Below are 21,249 nucleotides of genomic sequence, written 5' to 3' on the forward strand. Positions count from 1 at the left end.
ATACAATATCCAGATCCAACACATCAAATTACCTTAAGATTGATCACAGCCTCTCTTACACCTTCATTTACAAAAACTGTGCTTGCACAAGTAAGGAGGAATGGATTGACTTAGACATTTTTTATTAAATGATTCCTCAGTACTCAGCCCATAGGGTGACATATGGCCTAGTCCCTGCTCTCAAGGAGCTTCCAGTCTAAAGACATAAACACCCATGTACGTATCTGCATGAAGATAGTAGCTACAAGACAGTGTATGCCAAGCACCAAATAACTGCCTTAGGGAGCAGGAGGCAAAGCATTGCGGGTAAGGAAGAGGTCACTCGGACTGAAGAGGTCTTCGCGAAGCAGGGCAGCCAGGAGCTGCAGCAAAAGTCCAGGCAGTGGGCAGGGGACGGCGTTGCATGCGGGAAGGTGAGCGGAAGGCAGAGCTGCAGGTGCGGGGCTTCCGCAGGCAGATGGGGGCGGGGGCAGGGAGCAGAGCATGCTGGCTGAGGCAATGTTTCACACAGAGGAGATGCGGTTAGAACACTTTCCCTGCTGAACACGTCCATGCCATAGACTCCCAGCAGAGAAAAAGGTTACCTTTCTACGGCCTGCTGGATCTGCCTCATCCAGTTATTCCGTTCCTCCTTGGAGTTGGTGTGGATTTCATACATCTCGGGACCAGCGGATGAAGCACTGATCAGAAACATTCCTCTCTCCTCATTAGCAACTTCTCTAGCAATGAGCTTCTGCAGGGAAATAACTGATGGCTTCTGATCCTACCGAGGAGGGGAGAATGTTCAGATGAAACAGCGTCTTCTGAAGTGAGTCACCCCAAACCCATGAGCCGCAGAGAGTAATGGGACTACAGAAATCTTTATGGTGACTTAGGAACTCAGTGCGTTCGGAGGGCTGGCAGGAACTCAGGTTGTCAGCTGAAGGCTCGGGCTCCTCTACAGCCTTCAGAGTCTCTCTCCTGTGTACAGGCAGATCTCAGTGTCCTGAGAGAGACACTGGCCTAGGATTTCTCAACTAAGCCCATACAGGAAAGGATGCTGTAATGTTCCTTCCAGAACGCCTTAAGGGTTAAATCTGTATCGGAGACCATCCGGAAGCACAAGTGGCCAGCATTTGGGTCACAACTCCAGACTTTGGTCCCAAGCTAAACTAAAAGTCCAGTAATAACCCATGTTGCTTGTAGTGTAGGACAGTCATAACTCAAGGGTCCCCTGTACTTCCTTTTGGACCTTTTCAAAAGAGCTGCAGAAGTTGCTGAGCTCTCCATCAGAGAGGGTGGACAGAAGAAAGGATAGAAAGATGAGGTTAAGGGGAATGTGGGTCCTTAAAGATAGTGGTTTAAAAGAACTGCTTTTAAAAAGACAGAAAAATCAGAGAGGCAGGAAAAAATATCAAAATGCTGTGGCCACAGGAGAAGGTACTTTTCTAGGAGGACTTGACTGGAAAATAGTCTATCAAATATTACAAAGAGATTGCGAAAATGAAGGATATAAAAAGTCTATTGAATTTGGGTATTTATAGAACTTCAGTTTCAATTCTGTAATGGAAACAGAACTCTAGAAATGGAAGAGGTGCACTGTAGGACAGAAAATAAGAATGAAGAAGAAGACCTTAGAGTCTCTGGCTTGACCTAGCACCTCCGCTATCGTCCTGCAGACCTCAGCAGCAGAACTACAGCGCTGCTTGTAGCTGTCTCTTCTCACCAACCAGAGGAGCCCTTGGTGGACAGAAAAGAGCCTAATTCATCTTTGTACACTTTGCAGAGCAGGCACTCGGTAATGTAGAATTAGATTTTACTACAATTCCCCCCAAGGGAAATAGGAAGAAAGTCTACAATTTGGTGTCCACGCCATGATTAAATCACCTTCTTTACCATTATTTACTGTGGAGCTTCAATACCCCTCACTAAGCACAAGCAGACTTGGGGATGAGGACTCACAACACTGATTGGGATACGAAGCTGTAGTTGAAAGGATGGCTAAAGGAACGGCTGTAGAATGAGTGGCATTGGGGGTAAAGATAAGGAATCTGCTCTGGTTTGTGGCTTCCACCACTGTTTACAGAGTCAGCTGCAGAGTATGGTTTTGTTTCTCCCTCAAGGACAGAGTGACGCCTTCATCCAGAACACGGTACTCTGCTCCCCACCACTGACTCCTTGCTGCTAGCTGGACTGTCTTCCCAGCATTGCATAGCTGTGCCACATCTGCAGCTATGTGCCAGGATGGACCAGGGATCCCTTCTTATGTTTCTTAGAGTGATATGAAAAAATATGCATCATGAGGAGACAAACTACTGGTCTACCTAATTTCATGCTATGCCGCTGAAAGTGGAAGCAAAAGCAGTTTTGTGGCAAGCTTTCTGGAATGCTACCCTCTGAATGAGAGAGGGCCTCTGAGCATCATTAATGCCCCTGTCCTATAATGGAGCTATTCTCCAAGATGTTATCTGCTTTCATTGTTTCGGTGTAGCATTTCAGCTTCCTCAGCTTACAAGGTAAATGCCCTCTGTATGTAAAACAGAGTGGGTTTGAATTAGGATATGAGAGATAGTGACACTATTTGAACATGTTGGATAGTGTTGGAGGAGGAGGGGAGAGGCATGGTAAGATCTTTCAAAAGTGAAGAATAAATAAAAGCATAGAAAACAGCACTCATTAAATCATGACCAAACCAGGAGGCATGAGAGATGCATCCATCATTACTCACACCCTTCACACTTAAACACCAGCAGGGAACGAGCACTCAAACTCCCAGAAGCTGAGGAAACACGTCTGCTTTGGAGACCGATAGCGAACACTGGAGACACCAAGGCCTAACCTAGCCCGCATGTTTTGTTTGTGCCATAGCACTTAAAAGTAGTTTTTTAAAAGTAAGTGGCCAGGGGCTGGGGATTTAGCTCAGCGGCACAGCACCTGCCTTGCAAGCACAATGTCGTGAATTTGATTCCCGGTACTGGAAACCCCCCCGCCAAAAAAAAGTAAGTGGCCAATGTTTAAAAACTGGAAGACTGAACCTTTTAAAATTTTCTAGGTTGCTGGGTGCCTGAGAAAAAACAGAAGACTGGCAGTCCTGGGCCCACACTGTCACTTTAAAACACTGTCTATACAGCTGAGTAATCATTGTCCAATCTGAGTTGAGACATGGACTCACTGGTTGACTACAATCCCCCTTGCCCTCTGTTGTCTCACGACACTGACTCCGTTTGGGTTTGCACATTTATATTTCTGCCCAGTCCCTACCGGTATTTGAAGCTGAGGACCTCTGCTGTCAGGAAAGAGGGAAAGAAGCTGCTGTCCTTAACCTTTCTCCTCCACCCTGACCATTCTGTGCTGATTCCATCAGCGTGTGATTCCACTGTGATGAAAATATCTTTGGTTTGCTTCCTGTTTTGAACTTGACCTTGCAGATCTACACATTTACTTTGTCCTCTTATGTAATTTCTCAATTGTCTTTTTTGGTATTCAAGAGATTCTTTGTAGACACAAAAGTCTGGGACTTAGTGAACACATCTACTTTTTCCTATAAATTTTCTAGGTTTGGATACTATCCCCTATTTCCAGATGAACCTTCTTTAGAAACAAAAAACAAAACTCTGGTAAGGACATGACTCTATTCTGTTCCCCTCAGTCATTTAGACATTTCCAGTCATTATGATAGGACTTCCATGAAAGAAGGGGGCCAAGAGGTGGAGGGAGGAGGAAGGAGAGGAGGGAAAGGGGATAAAAGAAGAATTAGGATGTGTTATGTTCATGTACCAACTTCCCACAGTGAACTTAATCATTGTGTACTGCGCATATGTACCAATAAAAACAAAGTCATCGTGTCTTCTAGAACATGTAGCAGGATACGCATCTACTAAAAGTAATTAATTATTCTAAAGTGCACAAAGAATGTAGAATCTCACCATCAGTCCTAGTGTGTGCATAACTTTCCATAAAAACTATGGTGAGAACTAGAGATGCAGTTGTTTGTATGCCCTTAGCTAACGCCTCAACTCTCTGTGATGTTCACCTCAGTGATGACACAGAGGCTACTGTCAGAGAGATGCAGAATATGTGATCCAACAATACAGTACCTTGACTTTTTAAGGATAAGGTAGGCTTTCTCTTTTGCTCCATAATATCACCTTTATGAATATAGCCATGCATCGGGCTAACATGTTCCAGAAACAGTATCTGCAACATTATACTGTTGTCCATGACTAAATACATTCTACCAAGAAGAGATAAGCTATGGCTGCCTACTGGCTAGTTGGCCTTCTGCTATTTGCAGACTGCATTCTTCACCTCCCACTTAAAGGAAAGTGTCGTCTCTGGGTGGTACAGATAACTCTGCAAGGGTCACGAGAGATAAGAGAGACAGATGTATATTTCAAGTCATACAGGAAGTTGAGCATCACAGTTGGATTTGAATCCCTATGTGATGCTGTCCTAGAAAGCAAGATAGTTGTCTTTATATTGAGTCTAGTTCTTGAGCAATCTGCAGGCCAGTTAGTTTGTGATACCACCCAAGAAGCAGGATTTGCTTCATTACAGGTCTCTCGCTTTGAAGAAATCCTTGTTTCTATAAAGATACAATATAAATATTTCTCTTCCTGCCTGGCCCTCATCATCTCCCAGTTTAAACAAAATGGTCCCTACCTTTCCACCTTTTCCTCTGTTTATTCAAGGTGTCCCAAATAACAGCATTAAAAGGCTGCTGGGCAAATCAGGAAGTTTTTGTGCAATTTGTGGGAAATTCAGTGCAAATGGATCAGGGACCCGAGGACTTGGTTAGGCTTCTTGACATCCTCTGCTGTAGCTCTGTGACAAAGCCTTCTGACCTTCATACAACTTGTATCACAGTGGCTGAACAGGGTGGAGAAGCCTCTCAGGCAGCCTAATCAGTTAGAGCGGGCAGGGGAGACACTGCTCAGGCCTCTGCCCTCTACAGCCCTATGGCTAGGCTGATGTGCTTTGTTTTCTCTAAGCAGCAGAACAGAAATGTCATTAAAACAGAAACTTCATTAAACTTCGAATTTTCTGCAGCCACATGGAATTGATGCTATCTCCTCGTGCCCCTAAATAGGCCATCACTCAGCGGACAGTAAACACTCCCACTCTACAGAGCCACTATTATGCTCCCAGACTAGGACTGTGGCTTGCGTCAGGGCCTGCTGCTCCGTCAGGCTGACGAGGAGTGAACTGACGACATCTGTCTTCTCTGCACTATTCTGGACCACATAAACGCTGCTTAAGGAATATTACAAAATACTGGTTTTTACTGCTGGTCTAATTGTGTGCTGACAAGACTAACCTAGACGTCATGAAGTCCAGTGTTATATGAACAACCTTAACCGTCAGAAGTCATTGTAGTGGAAATAAAATTCTTCTTCTGATTCCAGGATGGTGTTGTCTTGTGGGGTAGAAGATCACCATGAGAGTTATGAGTGGGGTTCGGAAGTGCTACAACAAGGGCAGCATCCAACAGGAACAGAGAGGGTAAGATGCTGGAAACGGTGCCCAGCATTAGCATCTTAGCTGCTAAATCTGAGAGAAGCGGGTGAGAAAAGGGAACTAGAGGAAAGTGTAGGGTAGCAGCCAGCTGGGAAGCCCACGGGGTCTCAGGGCAATGCCTGTCCTCATCCAGTATCGAAGTACTTCAATGTTTTCACCACTGGTGACGCTCACTTCTGACCCAGCTGTGAGATCGCTGACACAGTGGGAATAGCACAGGCCCATGCTCTTGCATTGTAGTGACCATTTCAGTTTACTAGGAAGTTCAGGGATTTTTCAAGGAAATGCAGATTAAATCTATTATTAAAAATATGCATCATATACTTACCACAGCTGCAAAGATGTATTTCTGGTCTTTTTCTTGTAAAAAGAGCAGCAAGTCAGTTAGAAGTAGAGCTAGGATATCTTCAAAGAAAAAACATTCTTAGTATTAGTGACGCAAACTATAGCTCAAATGACTTGACTAAATACCCAAATTTCACATTTGAAATCTAAATACGATTTAATAAAAATAAGAGACTAATAATAAAACATTGAGCCTAATTATGAAACTTTTACAATCCCCTAGATTATTACAGCTAGAGATACACAGATAGCTTAGTAGAAACCCATGTTTAACTGGACGTGTTTATGTGTGACTATAGCTGATTTCCAGAAAAATGGAATGCTGCAATTTTCAAAATGAAAGGAAAATATAAAATATAAGGGTTCTAACAAAACCCTTATATTTAGGAGGAAAGGTGCTTAATTAAAAATGTAAGAGAGAACTTCCCTTCAACTCACACACGAAAGCCTGCTTCTCTGTTCTCCCGGATCAGAACAAGGTTTGAGACACTGTTTACAAGAACCATCTTTACTCCATCAGTGCAACCCAAAGCTACCAAACCACTCATTCTACTACATGGACAAGATGCCCCAGAATCTAGCTGTTGTAGTTAAGATTTTTTTTTTGACACAACATTGTAAACTGTTGATCAGCAAATCTGGTTCAGATATTAGTTGAACTTCCATCAAAACTGGATTGTCAGAGTAATGAGACACTGAACTAGAATTTAACAACTTCTACTTCTCATTGCATACCCGAGGAAGTTATTATGATGAAGTGTTAGGAAAAAAAATAAAAAGAAGAAGAGCAGACCTGTGGTTCTTAGACCTGGCTGCAGAGCAGACTTCCCTAGAGAGCTTTCAAACATCCCTAGGTCTTGGGCTTGATCTCATGACCAAAAATATCAGAACTCACAGGGCAGATGTAAGCAGGATTCGTTCTTTAAGCTCTAGAGGTGACTCTAATGTCACCAAGTTAAAAAAAACCCTGAGTCAGGCAAGGTACTAGCTATGTGCTTGGCTCTTAACAACTGAAATAAACTATTTTAGACTCTAGCCAGGTTTACAGACTCCAGTTAATAACCCTTACTGAACAGGAGCACCAAAACAGTGCTTATACCAGCGCCAGCAGGTATGCAGATGTGTTACCTGACGCAACAGCAAAGTCGATATTCACAGTGTTTTCCCCTCTCTGCCCTGTCTGACAGCCCCAGGCTACTTGGCACACAACAGACCCTGGCCGTGTCGGTGTACTGTTTTGCTTTCAACACACCACACTTGCCAGAACTACATTTCCATGCTAACAATTAGCAGAACTCTCAGTGCCTTTGATTTAGACGGCAAACTTGCAGATTCATAAAAATACATAGGAAGGTTCTGGCTCAGAGCAGTGAGCTCCCTTCAAAGATCTGCACCACCACTCACATTTGCCTATTGAACTTCACAATTTAAACTTTCACCTGAAAAGTCAAGGGTTTGTCTGTGTCTGCTGGCAAGTCTGACCTTCTTGTTTTTAAAAAACCCATCCTCTGCAGAATGGATAAGATGCATGAAAAGAGGAGTGCTGGTGCAGTTGGAACACAGTACCTTTAAAGCGGCCTGTAGCAGTTTTCCAGTAAACAAGGCCGTCGTATAGCAGTGTCCTTTCTTTACTGATCAGTGCCTGCTTTCTGAACACGTGGCCGTTTTTGAGCTTCGTGTAGGTTTTGTTTTCAATCTTATTCAGGATCTCAAGCCATTTCTGGTTTTTCTCATACTCGCTAACTTTTAGATCCACAGCTGCAAGCATATCTTTAATTAAGCAAAGAGCTTTGCATAAGTCCTTATGTTCCTCGGTTCTTTCTGCACGGGAAGGAGAAAGGGAGAACACCATGCAATAAGCCAGAGGGCAAGAAAAGAAATTTCTTCTTTTGTTTTTAAATATAGTGAAATGTATCACCCAACTGGCAGAAATCCCATTAGAAAAATGTTAGATTAAATTCAAACTTATATGATCGTTCCACTTCGCCCACATGCCGAAGAAGAACCATTAAAATATTTATGACAGAAGATTTGCATTATTAGATGTGACTTAATTGACAATAAGATATTGGTGCTCTAAGGCTGAGTATGACGTCTCCCCCTGCAGCAGGGAACGTGTCATAGATGAAGTTGGGCCTTCCTTCCTGGACACAGGTTACCAAGTGACTCCCACAATGAGCTCCCAAGAACTGACCCAGCAGTGCAGTCACAGGGTGATCTGAAGAAGTCCCAGACTCAACTGCCTTCTTGGATCCCTTCCTCTACAAAAATATTCAAAACTAGTCCCTCAGGGCTGGGGATTTAGCTCAGCAGCACAGAGCCTGCCTGGCAAGTAAAAGGTCGTGAGTTTGATTCCTGGTACCAGAAAAAAAAACAAAAAAAAACCCAAAAAACAAAAAACAAAACTATACATTATAGCCATATTAGCAAAGACACACATATATTCATATTACAGTTAAAACATTTATTTGATGTAACATTTTATTTTTCCCCTTCCGATTGTGAAAAAGTGAAATATTTCCATGGGACCAAGACACTGCGCAAAATGGGTAAATCAGCCATGCTCAAGACAAACGAGTAAATAATGGCCAAGTCCAGCTGTTAGTCTTTAAAGTACTGCTCACTTGCTCTCACACCTGGATTACCTTAAGAAAATATCCTAGAGGAGTTTCAGCAACAGCCCCCTGACTCTCCCAATGCAAGCGAATTTAGCAAAATTTTTCCCTATGTGATGATGAAGATTATCTAGTTGGTGTGGACTGGGATGATGGGAACAGAATGCACTAAAGGAAAGAAAAGAAAAACTCATAGATAATCCAGGGGTTCTCCTGAGTCCAGAGTCCCAGAAATACATTCTTAGAAGAAGTAGTCCAGCCAAATGGGGATCTGCCTCCAAAGGGTCTCAAGGGTCCCAAGTCTGAATATCTTCATAGATTTGTGAGGCGTTCATTAGGAAACCCTAAGGAACTGATCCTGACCCCCATCTTTACAAGGAAGGTTCTCTCCCCACTTATTGAAGGATTTACCTCACTGCCTTACCTCATCTCCCCAAAGCTGCTTCCTTCAGAAAGGGTCTTATTGTTAACCAAAAAACAAAAACAAAAACAAAAACAAAAAACACATTTAAGGCCTGGGGATTTAGCTCAGGGGCACAGCACCTGCCTGGCAAGCACGAGGTCGTGAGTCCATCCCGGTACTGGAAAAAAAACTAAACAAACAAACACACAAAAAAACAAGAAGGGTCTTATTGTTAAAGAACCTACTTCATCAGTAGACAAGCTGAGTACAGAAAATGAAACTAAGTTCCAGGGTGACAGGGGGCAAGGCCAGGAAAAGGCTCCACATCTTTGGACAGTGTCCTTGGACAGTGTCTTGCAATGCCTGGTCACTCGCAGTGCAGCAATGTCAGCGCTCCCCGGGAATCTTGTCAGAAATGCTGGCCTTGCTCCCCGCCCCTCACTCAGAGTTAGCATGTAGGCAAGGCCTCCAGGAGGAGGGGATGGCTAATAAGGTTTGAGGAGCACAGTCATAACGAGTCATGTGACCCAACATCCTAGAAGTCCGAGAGTGACTGGACATTGGTACGGGCTGTTCTGAGGAGGGGAGTCTACCTGCCACCATGCTAACTATGCTGGGGGACCCGTATCTCACACTTCCAGCTTTTGCCATAGGGGATTCTACAGTTACCAATCCTCTTACCAGGAATTTGGCACAGAACGATCTTGAAGTAGCAAGAGTTGACTAATACAATCTGACAGATTTCAGTCCTTGAATTGCAGTGATAAATTTCAGAGAATGAATATAAACATGATACAAGCTGAAAAGCCTTAACTTTGTCTTCATTCTTCTGCTGAGAAAAAAACTTATGAAGCTTTTCTTTTTATATTATTTTTGTATTCTCTTGAGCATTAAATTATGCAGAACAATGATATGGGACCTAAGGAGTAGATGCCACCATCCTTGCCTGGCCTTAATTCTAAATGTGACTTTAAAAAAATGGAAAGAATAAACTAGGCATGTTATTTAGATGCCCTCCAAGGAAAAGGATTAGGAGATAAGTTTTGTAGAGTGGGGATTTAAGATCCTGATGCCATTTTAATCAAGTTATAAAAATAATGGCAAAAAGAACAACAAAAACCCCAATGCCCATTTGTAAACACTTTGCTCATACCAGCTCTGTACTGGACACTTTCTGACACAATCTCCTTTAACTCTCACAACAGTTCCATAAAGCTAGGATTATTAATTCTACTTTGTAATAGAGAAAACTGAAGCTCAGTTAATTTGCCCAATTATTAAGGAGCAGAGCTAATATATACAATGGCAATGCAAATCTACACAATGCCAAGTCCATTGCCCGTGTTAACATAACACCCTACCATCCTAATAATAAGTTTTAATCAAGGTCGATCAGCTAGTTTGAGAATTAGGTGTTTTAACTTACTCTCCCATTGCAGCACTATGTACTTACTGACTGATAGTCTAATTTGTACCAGTCATTACACTAGGCATTGAAGAGCTAGCTACGAACCAGACAGACACAGGCCTTATAAATCCTACAAGGAGCTTACAGTCCAGTCATGTGCATTGATAGTTTTTTAAAAGATGCTCAGATGTTACTCCTGAAACCTGACGAGTTGATGGGAACAAAACAGTTCTTTCACACAACATTCTAGGCTGATAATTCTCTGCGGGGGAGAGCTGACATTTGGTGATGGCAACAATAGCATCACGTCTCATCAGATGCTGCGAAAGTACCAGGAAGAGGAGGTACTACAAAGGTCCATATGGGTGGAAAGGCAAGATCATGTGAAGAAGCTTGCTTGGTTTGAGCTACTTATAAGAATTCAGACTATGTAGACAGCTGTATTACAAAAGATAGTTTCTCGAAGTGAGCCCCAAATCTAGGGCTTTAGCAGAAATAATGGAAATATTTACCAGTCAGAGGATACAAACATTATTAGCCATTCAGCACACCTCGGCTATGTTTTAAATTAACAAGAAAGGCAAACACCGTCCAGGAGTCATCACTCACCCTTTGTGTACTGCAGCACCCTTTCCACCAAAACGGGGTATTTCGTGATGCGCTGGGTGACCAGAAGGATGCATTCTGGAATTCCTCGGCGTCGAGCCAAAAGATTACTATTTTGGAGCTTAAAAGTAAGCACATTTTTATATATACAAATTCTCAGTTGTATTTACTTTTTAGCTGTAAATTTAGTAATACAAAAGATCTCCAACAGAACAATTCTTTTCAGACCTAGTGTATTTATCATCATTAATTAAAAGCTGGTGCATCATCACTGTTACTCTTTGTCATTAATTTCAATATCCCAATACTCCAAGATCGCAAGAAATTTCAAGTTACTCTGATGTTTGTGTAATTAACTCCAAAAGTGAGCAAATTATCAGAAATCATGAATAACATTTTTTTTTGAAAAATAGTCAGAAATCAAAGCTAATTTTGAGCATGAGTTTTCATTTTGCTATTTGTTTAGCCAGTATGACTTCTGCCATATTTGTTATTAGGCATTACAGCACTTAAAGTTCCTGCCAGGCAGGGCAACTTTCTGCTGAACATTTCAAAATATTCCTTAAGGGGCTGGGGATTTAGCTCAGTGGCAAAAAGCACCTGCCTGACAAGCGCAAGGTCGTGAATTCGGTTCCCGGTACCGGAGAAAAAACAAAAAAAAAACAAAAAACAAAATATTCCTTAAGTTTTCAAATCCTCAACACAATTTATATGCAGAGAGAGAGTGAGACGGAGAAAGAGACAGAGAGACAGAGAGAAAGAGAGGATATGGTAACATTCTTAAAATGGTAAATAAAGTTTAGAATTCAAGAAGTATCATAGGACAAATTTCTTCCACAAGCACAGTGGAAAGGAGAAAAAGGGAAAGAGAATATTCAATTTAAAGGAGATTTAAGAGATAATCACCATATACAGTATGTGAATCTTGTAAAAGCCTGATTGAAGGAATGCAATTTCATGAGATAAACACTGAAATTTGAAGACATTGAAGAATTATTGTTAATTCATTTAGATATAAAAGACAGACTCTTTAGAGATATATATTACAGATGAAATTATAAGATGCCATGGATTTGCTTCTAATTTTGAAGCAAACTAATACCTGAAACTAATTTGAAAGAGGTTGGGTGGAATCTGTATTTGCTTTTATTTTGGTTTCTCTGATATGTGACTTGTCAGGGAATGAAACAGCTTCCCAGAATATCGTAAATCTTAGCAGAAGTTTGGAGGACATGACCCCACAGATTTAAGATACCAAAAGAAACGACTCTGGAGAAATATGTAACATAGAAAAGAGATTTTCCATCTTTCCCACAAACTTACCACTTCCTTCTCTTTCCCTTGAAAACAAGAACCTAGATATGAAACTTGTCTAAATCCTACAAGACATGGGCATGGATGATTTCCCCACGCTGGTTTACCACTTTGTAATCAAATTTTGAAATACTTGCCTTGATAAAGTTCTGAAACTTTTTATTCTGCTGGAGTTCTTTGAAGAGGCTAACAGCTTCCTTATGATGGCTGCAGAATTCACCATATATTGTTTTCATTTTACTTGCATTTTCCTCTGAAAACTGAGGATAACATTTCAGTAATTGTAAATTTAATAGGTTTTAAACATAGAAAAGAACATGCAATTTTAATAGAGTTTAAAATATTTCTAGCAAATTTAGAACAAACATTAAATTTCTGAATATATTACTTCTCTTCCCCAGAGACTTCTAAAAATAACATAAAAGAAACTTGTTAAGTGATGAGTCAATTTAGGATTATATTATGTTATAATATAATACACTAATATACTACTCACCAAATAGGCAAATGAAAAACACTCCATGTCGTCTATTCTATTTGGGGTTTTTTATACAGCTTTATCCTTCTAATCTGTATTTTAAATATTTTTATGTATTGAATGTCCACACATCACAAGTAGATTAAGAGGCACTCTGCCATTGAAAATGACGAGTAACCAGAATGTCAATTTATTAACTGAAGAAAAGACAAAGCCTGAACGCTTCAGTAGAACTGAGCAGAAGAAAAGCCTGTGTAGAAAAATCTGCACAGGAAAAAGAGCTAAGAGTTACAGAATGGTGTTGAGAGAATTAGTGGAATTATTTAAATGTCAAATTCTTAGATTACGAAAGCTCTATGTGCACACATTCATGTTGAAGATCACTGCAACAGAAACCAGAACACATCCATCCCTCCTTGAAAAGTACTTAAAATTTACACCACCACCTCTGATATTTTTATCTTTGCTTACAGTTTTATCTATGTGTGAGGTCAATATGTCTCAAAAGATGATCCTTAAATCACTTACAATTGCCTTTTAAAACTCTCACAAAACACATGTAGGACTTACATGCTGAAAACTACACAACGACAATGAAAGATATCAAAGATCTAAATAAGTGGAGAGGTACACCACATTCATGAATTGGAAAACTCAAGAGAGCAAAAGTATCAGTTCTCCACACTTTGATATATAGGCTTAATGTAATTTTTATCAAAATCCCAGCAAGATTTTTATAAATATAGAAAAGACTCTCTTAGAATGTATTTGAAATGGCAAAAGAAGTGACATGGTTAAACAATTTTTAGAAAAAGAGTAAAGACTCCTCCTTATCTATCTATCTATCTATCTATCTATCTATCTATCTATCTATCTATCTCTCTCTCTCTCTCTCTCTATATATATATATACACACACACACACACACACACACACAATTATTAGGATTACACAGAAACATTGACAATGGAACAGAACAGAAACAGAGAATGCTCAACTGATTTTTGCAAAGATGAAAAACCAACTCAGTGGAGAAATACTAGCCTTTCCAGTAAAAAATACTGCTGCAGCAACTGGACATCCATATACCAAAAATAGAAATTAAAGAAAAAATCCTAAATGTAAGTTAGCTAGCATTTTCTTTTATAAAAACCATGCTCAAAGTGGAACACATTTAAATGTAAACCATCAAACTCTTAGGAAAAAAATGAAGAAAATCGTTGAGATCTGTGGCTAGACCAAAAGCTCTCAGACTTAATGCCAAAAGCAAAATCTTTAAAGGAAAAACCGATAAACTGGAGGATGAGAAGGCACCAGAGGAAACAGCCACAAGCCATATAATCAACAAAGACTAATATGTAGACTATACCAAGAAATCCCAATTGTTTCATTGCCTAGACATGAATCCTAGAGTCCTAATGACAGCAGAGTTGCCTTATTCTTCAAGCCAGCATTTATCTGGGACACACTGGTGAGACTATCACAGCCCACTGGGGATCCATGACCCCCACCACATCGAGGAGTCTCAGCAGAATGTTCACTAGGGGATTCACTCAGGATTGTGACTCCTGGTGGAGGCGGCAACAGCACCAGATAATCCAGACAGGTCCTGACACACACAGGAGTCCATCATTGGCTCTTAGGAGCTCTCTGACATGGTCCACGCCAATCAACATCAACCAACATCAAATAAAACCAGCCAAGCCCATCTGGTAATAATTTAATGAAATCCATTCTGTTTTTTTCACAGGTTTTTAGTACTGTAAAAAGTTACAAACTGTTATGGATTGTATACAGATGTCCTTCCAAAGCCTCATGTGCTCATAGGTGGGCTTTCACAGGTGGCTGAATCTTAGGCATGTGAATATGGACTAAAGGTGTGTGACAACTAAATTAGCCCACTGATTGGTTTAGCATTGTTCTGGGTGTGGATGATGGGAAGCCCCACCCTGGGTGTGGGTGGCAACAATCTATCCACTTGCAGCCTGGGTGGGATACACAGGGAAAGATGGAAGGCAGGAGGCTGCTGCTTTCTGCTTTCTGCCTGCCCTGCCATGGACCGTTTCTCGTCTGTGACGCCCCCTCTGCCATGCGACCACGCCTTGGAGCCTGACAATTATGGACTGAAATTTCTACAAAATATGAGCCCAAATAAACCTTTCCTTCTGTAACTTGTAGGTGTCAAGTATTTTGTCTCAGCAAGAGAAAAGGAACCAAGAAACAAACTTTTAGGTGGTTGAGGTCAGAGCCCTCAAACCTTCTTTACCTGCTGTACCAGAATATCTCCAATCCGGTTGATCACGAAATTCCTGTCATTCCCAGCACAGGATTCCTGCTTGCGCTCCTTCATACTGTAGAAGAACTGCCTGTGGATTTCAAGCAACTCATCTAAACAGGGGAAAATCTTATCCACGGTGCTGTGGTCAAGCTGCAGCTCCTCCTTCATGCCTTTCCTGAAGATCTCAGACATGATGAACAGGGTCTGGATGTGATGCATTTCTGTTTGCATTAGCTCTGAAACATGTAAGCAGACATGTATCACAAAGAAGCTTAAAACACAAATGTCCCTGTAGACCTAGATTAGCGGCTCATACTGCGTTACAGAAATAAAAGAGATTGGGCATACAGGAATGACAGAAATATTTCTTCCAACATATGAATCGGCATTGATTAAACATCTGAGCTCAAAATAGGAAGCTAATTTCTTTTTTCCAGGTATTAAGAGAAGGTATACATATAGAAGTCACGTCCAAAGAAGAATCAAACGTATCAGCAACTCGAGCCAGCATCTTTAGGTCCTTCTGTTAGGAACTATGTCCCATTCCGGCCAGACTGTCCTATAAAATATAACTTAGTTTGCTTGCTTTTTTCCCTTTGGATTTTGCACTGAGTAGATGAACAATTAATTTGGTGAATTAACTTGATCTAAATATATAAAGTCCCTCAATGCAGCCATTAAAGTTCTTTCTGTTGCAGAACCTTCCCCAAATTCCATTTTCTCCAGAGATAAATGGTTAAATCACAATCACAGGTCACAAAAGAAAGTAAAACAGATGACACACAATAGGAGAAGGTATTTGCAAATCATCACTCTGATAAGGAACTTATTAAAAAACATATTAAAGGAGCATATTTTAAAAACTGACAATTCAAAACTTTTATAAAAGCAATTTAGAAATGGGCAGAGGATTTGAATAGTTTTTTTCTCCAATGAGGTGTGCAATCAGTGTGTGACAAGCTGTTGACAGTGCTGGGGATGCAGCTCAGCACAAGAGCCTTTCTCTAGCACACACAAGGCCCTGGGTTAGAGTCTCAGCACCACCGCAAGAAAATAGAGAAACACTTCACATACTCACACTGTGATTCTAAGTGACACACACTAATAATTATAAGAAAAAAAATGGACAGCAAGCAAGCACTGGTGAGGATGTGGAGAAATTGGAATCCTCCTCGGTTGCTGGAAGGCTGTAAAATGGCATACCTACTTTTAGCAAACAGTCTGATAAGCCCTCAAAAGATTAAAAATAAAGTACCATATGATTCAGAAAGTATAAATGGCCCCAAATATCCATCAACCAATAATTTAGTATACAAAATGGAATATTATTCAGCCTCAAAGAGGAACAGAGTATTGATATATTATTACAAGTAGAATGAAGCTCAAAAATATTATGCCTGTGAGTCTGATTTATCTCACTTATGAGTATGTTCTCCAATTGCATCCCTTTACCTCTAAACACCTTGAGTTTATCCTTCTTTATAGCTGAGTAGTACTCCATTATATAAACATACCACATCTTTTTTATCCATCCGTCCTTGGTTGATGGGCATTTGGATTGTTTCCAAGATTTAGCTATTACAAATTTGGTGCTATAAACATGGATGCACATATATTGCTGTGGTATGATGTTTTCAATTCTTTAGGAAAAAGGAAAGGGAAATAGCTGAGTTGAAGAATAAATGAGATCCAAACAGTATAATAAATATTGTGAAAGGGAAAGGAACTGCTCAAAAGGAAAGAACTACTGGGATGGGGGAAAGGAGAAAAGAAGGAAGGGAAAAAAAGTTATGTATATATATGCAAGATAGCTAAGATAATTGTACTACTAATTTCTATTAGTTCATTGAAAACAGTTTGTGCTTTCACTGTTTGATCAATTTTGCATGCATGTACCTGGTAATCTTAGCAACTACTTTGAAGATAACAATATACAATATAATAACCACTGTTAATTTCCTATCCTCTTGTTTTGAAAGTCTGTGTCATTTTTAATGGTTTTTTTCTCTTTAAAAAAAAGAAGAAAATGAAAAAAAAAAAAAAACTCTGTCAAGTGACAAGCATCAGTCACAAAATAGCACATATTGTACCACTTATGCAAAACACCCAAAACAGGTAAATCCTTCAGGTTAGAAAATAGGTCAGAGGTTGCCCGAGGCCACTGGAAGGGAAAATGGTGAGGAAAGATACCAGTCTAAGGTTTCTTTCTGAAATGATGGAAATGTTCTGGGATTAGTGTGAGATTATTGTACAATTGTGCAAATACATTAAAAACTGTTAGATATCCACTGTGCAGAGGTGAATTTTATTATGTTAATTAATTTATTGTATTTTAATGATAGCTCAATTTTTCTAAATGTGTTAGAGAAAAAATAATAACTCAATGTGTAGAAGTACTAGGAGTATAAATTCTACAAATGCGAGCATTTCTAAACTCGTATGTTTCAGGGAAGAACCTAGGATTTCAGCTGTGGGAAGTAAGTCAGTCTAAATATAACTATTAGTTGATCAAAACCAAGAACATCTTTCACTGGAAACCCACGAGCTTTATATAACTATTATTTCCCGCTGTAGTTTCAGCACCTCCTCTGTGCTATGCACTTACTTACATGATTTCCCTTTATCTTTTCTTTTTTTTTTTTTGTTTTTTTCCGGTACCGGGAACCAATCTCACGACCTTGCACTTGCCAGGCAGGCGCTTTGCCGCTGAGCTAAATCCTCAGCCCCTCCCTTTATCTTTTAATCCGTTTACACACTTCGACCCCAAAAGTAGGAAGAAGTCTGCTCATCTTACAAAAACAGTGAGAAAGAGGAGATGAAGGATTTTGTGGGAACACAGGGCTTTCTGACGCCAACAGCCAAATACTGTGTGACAATCTCAATGGGTGAGATGATTTTAATAATATGTGCAGTTGAGAGATAACTGCAAATAACCACGTAACACAAAAGCCTGGGAAATACTAAAAGGGACAGCTTCTTCCCATAGAAGCTCAACCCCACAGTCCCCAGCAGGTGCTCTTCCCCTGAGCTGGGTGACCACCACCTGATACAGGTGGACAGGTGGCCTCTCTCTGCAAACACAGACAAAGCCATGGAAAACTAAAAGCCCTTCTCATCTTCACAGGACGCTGCTCCTTTTGCAGGAGGGAGGCAAGGGACTGAACCCAGGGCCTCACACACGCTAGACCAGTGCTCTACCCATGAGCTACATCCTCAGCATAAAGTAGTGTATCTTCTTAAAATTACTCTTTAGCTTCTATTTTGAATTTGAATTTTCTTAAACTTCATTGTTCCTAACTAGTACGGAATTTTCCCTCCCCTATTTCAGATTGCCTCTACTCCAAAGAGCATGAAATAGTGCCATCCGTCCACAGTTTAGTTCATACTTGGGACGGCGGCACACCACCAAAGTTGTCCTAACCTGGATGCTGCGTCTCACACTATAGTCTACATGGATGGTTCCAGGTAAATGCAGCTGGACTGTGGGGCCACATGCAAGGGCCCTGTCTCCCCTCCGTGACATAGATGCAGATACACACACGAGAGGAGAAAGTATAGGCCAAGACCAAGTGTCATGGTTTGGATCCAAAATGTTCTGCAAAAATCTCCCACATTTGGAAGGTGCTTGGATCACAGGGCGCTGTGCCGATCACTGGTCACCGGCTGAAGACTTCGTGCTGAAGGTGCTGTGAGGAGCGGGGCTGCTTGGAGTGGGTCCCCGGGGTGTGACCCGAAAGGATGCGTTCTCGTTCCTGCTGCTCCCTTCACTCTCTGCTTCCTGGCTGCCATGGCTTGAGCTGACATCCTCTCCTAGGCCCTTCTACCCTGCTCTTCCTATCTTGGGGCCAATTTGGACAGAACCCACTGGGAACTGTGGGCCAAATAAACTTCTCTTCCTTTGAGTTGTGGACGTGGGTTATTTTGTGATGGGAAAGTGACTAAGACACTATGTAACTTGAGAAGGCAGGAGAAATGAAATTTGGTTTATACCAGATTCACATAGTACCCCATGTAAGCTCCAGAGCAACATTTCAAGCCTGAGTGTCATTATCCCCATTATACAGCTGGAGAGACTGAGGTCAGATGAGTCAAACTGTCTGTGACCAGGGCAACTAGCACAGAGCATGAACTCAGAAACCAGGTCTGTGTGGCTTCACATGTCACCTTCTTTGCTCTATGGCACACTGCTTCAGCGCCAGGGCATATCTGAGATGCTCACCAAAAATAACATCTTGCCTTTTGATAACATCCTTCTCATGCCGACTGCAAAACGAGGGGTCCACCACCATGCTCCATGACTCCGCTTCAAACTCCTGGGCCTCGCTGCTGAGGTCGCTCCACAGGGAAGAGTCCATGACATCTAACGCGTTTGGAAAAGGAAAGCCAGAAGGACAGTGACTCACGGAACAACACACCTTTCTAAGTACCATGTTCACAGCCTCCACACACTCACCACACCTGGGGACAGGGATGACCCAGCCCACATGCCTGCTCCTGTGGAGGTGGAACACCTGAAAACCAGAATGATACAGTGGTCCAAGAAGAATCACAGCGGCCTGTATGCCCACCAACAGATGAACAGATACAGAAAATGTGGTGTATACCGTGCTTCTCTGAAAATAAGACCTAACTGGAAAGATGGTCAGCTTTGAAAACTGGAGATCAAAACTGCCGGCTCTGATTGGCTTATCCTCCCCTTCCCTGCCTTACAGGGTAGCCTCTGGGTAAGAGAATAGCGATGGCAGACATCAGTGTGCACTGCAAACATGCACTAATAAAACAGATAAAACTGATAAAATACGTACTCATAAAAACAAAAAAAAGTGACTGGGTATATGGGGCTAAAAAAAGAGACCTTGCCGGGGCTGTAGCTCAGCAGCAGTGCCTGCCTGACAAGCCTGAGGTCGTGAGTTCGATGCCCAGTACCAAAGTAAAATAGAAAAAAGAAAAGAAAAAAAGAGACCTTAAGGTTCTTTTGTTTGTTTTGGCTTCCTCTACTTCACTCCTATTTTAGGGAACCTTCGGAGGCCGCAGTGTGCTCCGAGGATCTCGCTCTCACTGCTTCTTCGTCCCAGGGTGTTTTGCCTGTTTTCTCAAATCTAAACCTGAACTGGTCCCCTTGGACTGTTCAGGATTTGGCAAAGCACACAGCAGAATATAAGGATTTAAGTCACAAGTGAGTGCAGATTTTTCTGGCAAAATTAGACACACATACGCAAAAACCCTTCAGGAAAACCAAATTCTACGCACCCTAAACAGCACTCGTTAGAGTCAGTCCAGCTCACAGTGCTGAAAGGGAGCTGACAGCAGACCGAAAGCAGCAGGTTTCCGAGGCAGAGGCCTCCCCTCTCTCTTCTTCCACTTGGTTCTCTTTCATTTATTGATGCAAGTTGGACATGAAAAGCAACTCCCCAAATTAAATTCCACCCCATGAAATACACTTTAAAAATGCTTTTATTCCCCTAGAAGTAGGAGGTAACAAGTGGAGGGAACTACTGGACTCGGAAATCCAGGCAAGACCGGTCCTCACTAATTAAAGTACCTATTTTAATGTAGGGTCCTACTCCAGCCCATCAATTGCTGTAAAACCTTTTTTCAATGACAAACACACAATATATTTCATTCTTTTCGCTGATCATGACCCCACTCCCTTGGGAATACGACCATTTAAAAGCACATCCCATCTCCTTGATTACTCTCTGTTTCTTTCAGGGTAGAATTCTCTTTTAAAAGTAGAACCCATGCCTAATAAACTGCATGAAACAGGCTTCTTTTATACAGAACAAAAGAATATGCTTTGGTCTTGCTTCCTTTAGAAAATATTCCTTTCAGCAAATGCTCACGGAAACATAAGTAAATACAAACACATCTTCTCCTTACCTTCTATGATGAAAGTCTCCATGGAGGAAGAGGAGCCTATGGACTGCAGCAGCTCATCGGAGTGAGAACTGCTTCGCCAGTTGTTCCCATCACCCTCAGACTCTAAGGATGTGGTTGACCTCCTGAAGCTGGGAGGGAGAAAGGAAAGAGAGCTTAGCCCCAGCAGCCTCTCTGAGCCATGAAGACTGAATAACACACTGATCCTTACCTTTCCAGGGTGGTACTTGGAACGCTTCTGGATAGCAGAGGCACCTGCCCTGAGGGTTCCTTCCTCGGAGCTGGGAGTCCAACAGGCATAGAAGATGAAGAGTGCAAGGAGAGACCAGGCTGTGGGATGTCTCTAGCTGAAGAACCTAGAAATCAGAGTGGGGGCTGCATGCGGCTCTCACAGAGGACAGTAATTACAAGTGAGGAAAGTCACTTCAA

At 41.5% G+C, this 21,249-nt stretch overlaps 1 protein-coding gene across 1 annotated transcript in view; it reads right to left on the reverse strand.

The window, feature by feature from the left end:
• Arhgef28 (Rho guanine nucleotide exchange factor (GEF) 28) overlaps positions 1-21,249 on the reverse strand; it is a gene marked incomplete at its 5' end in the record, with an annotated part of 297,038 nt that overhangs the window by 46,345 nt on the left and 229,444 nt on the right. Inside the window, 9 exon segments of the mRNA XM_005386067.2 lie at positions 585-763; positions 5,825-5,901; positions 7,408-7,662; positions 10,877-10,994; positions 12,325-12,447; positions 14,932-15,179; positions 19,163-19,303; positions 20,824-20,951; positions 21,032-21,176. Of these exon segments, the coding sequence (XP_005386124.1) occupies positions 585-763; positions 5,825-5,901; positions 7,408-7,662; positions 10,877-10,994; positions 12,325-12,447; positions 14,932-15,179; positions 19,163-19,303; positions 20,824-20,951; positions 21,032-21,176 (1,414 nt within the window).

This window comes from Chinchilla lanigera, unplaced genomic scaffold (genome assembly GCF_000276665.1).
Source record: "Chinchilla lanigera isolate Chin_1 unplaced genomic scaffold, ChiLan1.0 scaffold00024, whole genome shotgun sequence".
NCBI classification, from domain to species: domain Eukaryota; kingdom Metazoa; phylum Chordata; class Mammalia; order Rodentia; family Chinchillidae; genus Chinchilla; species Chinchilla lanigera.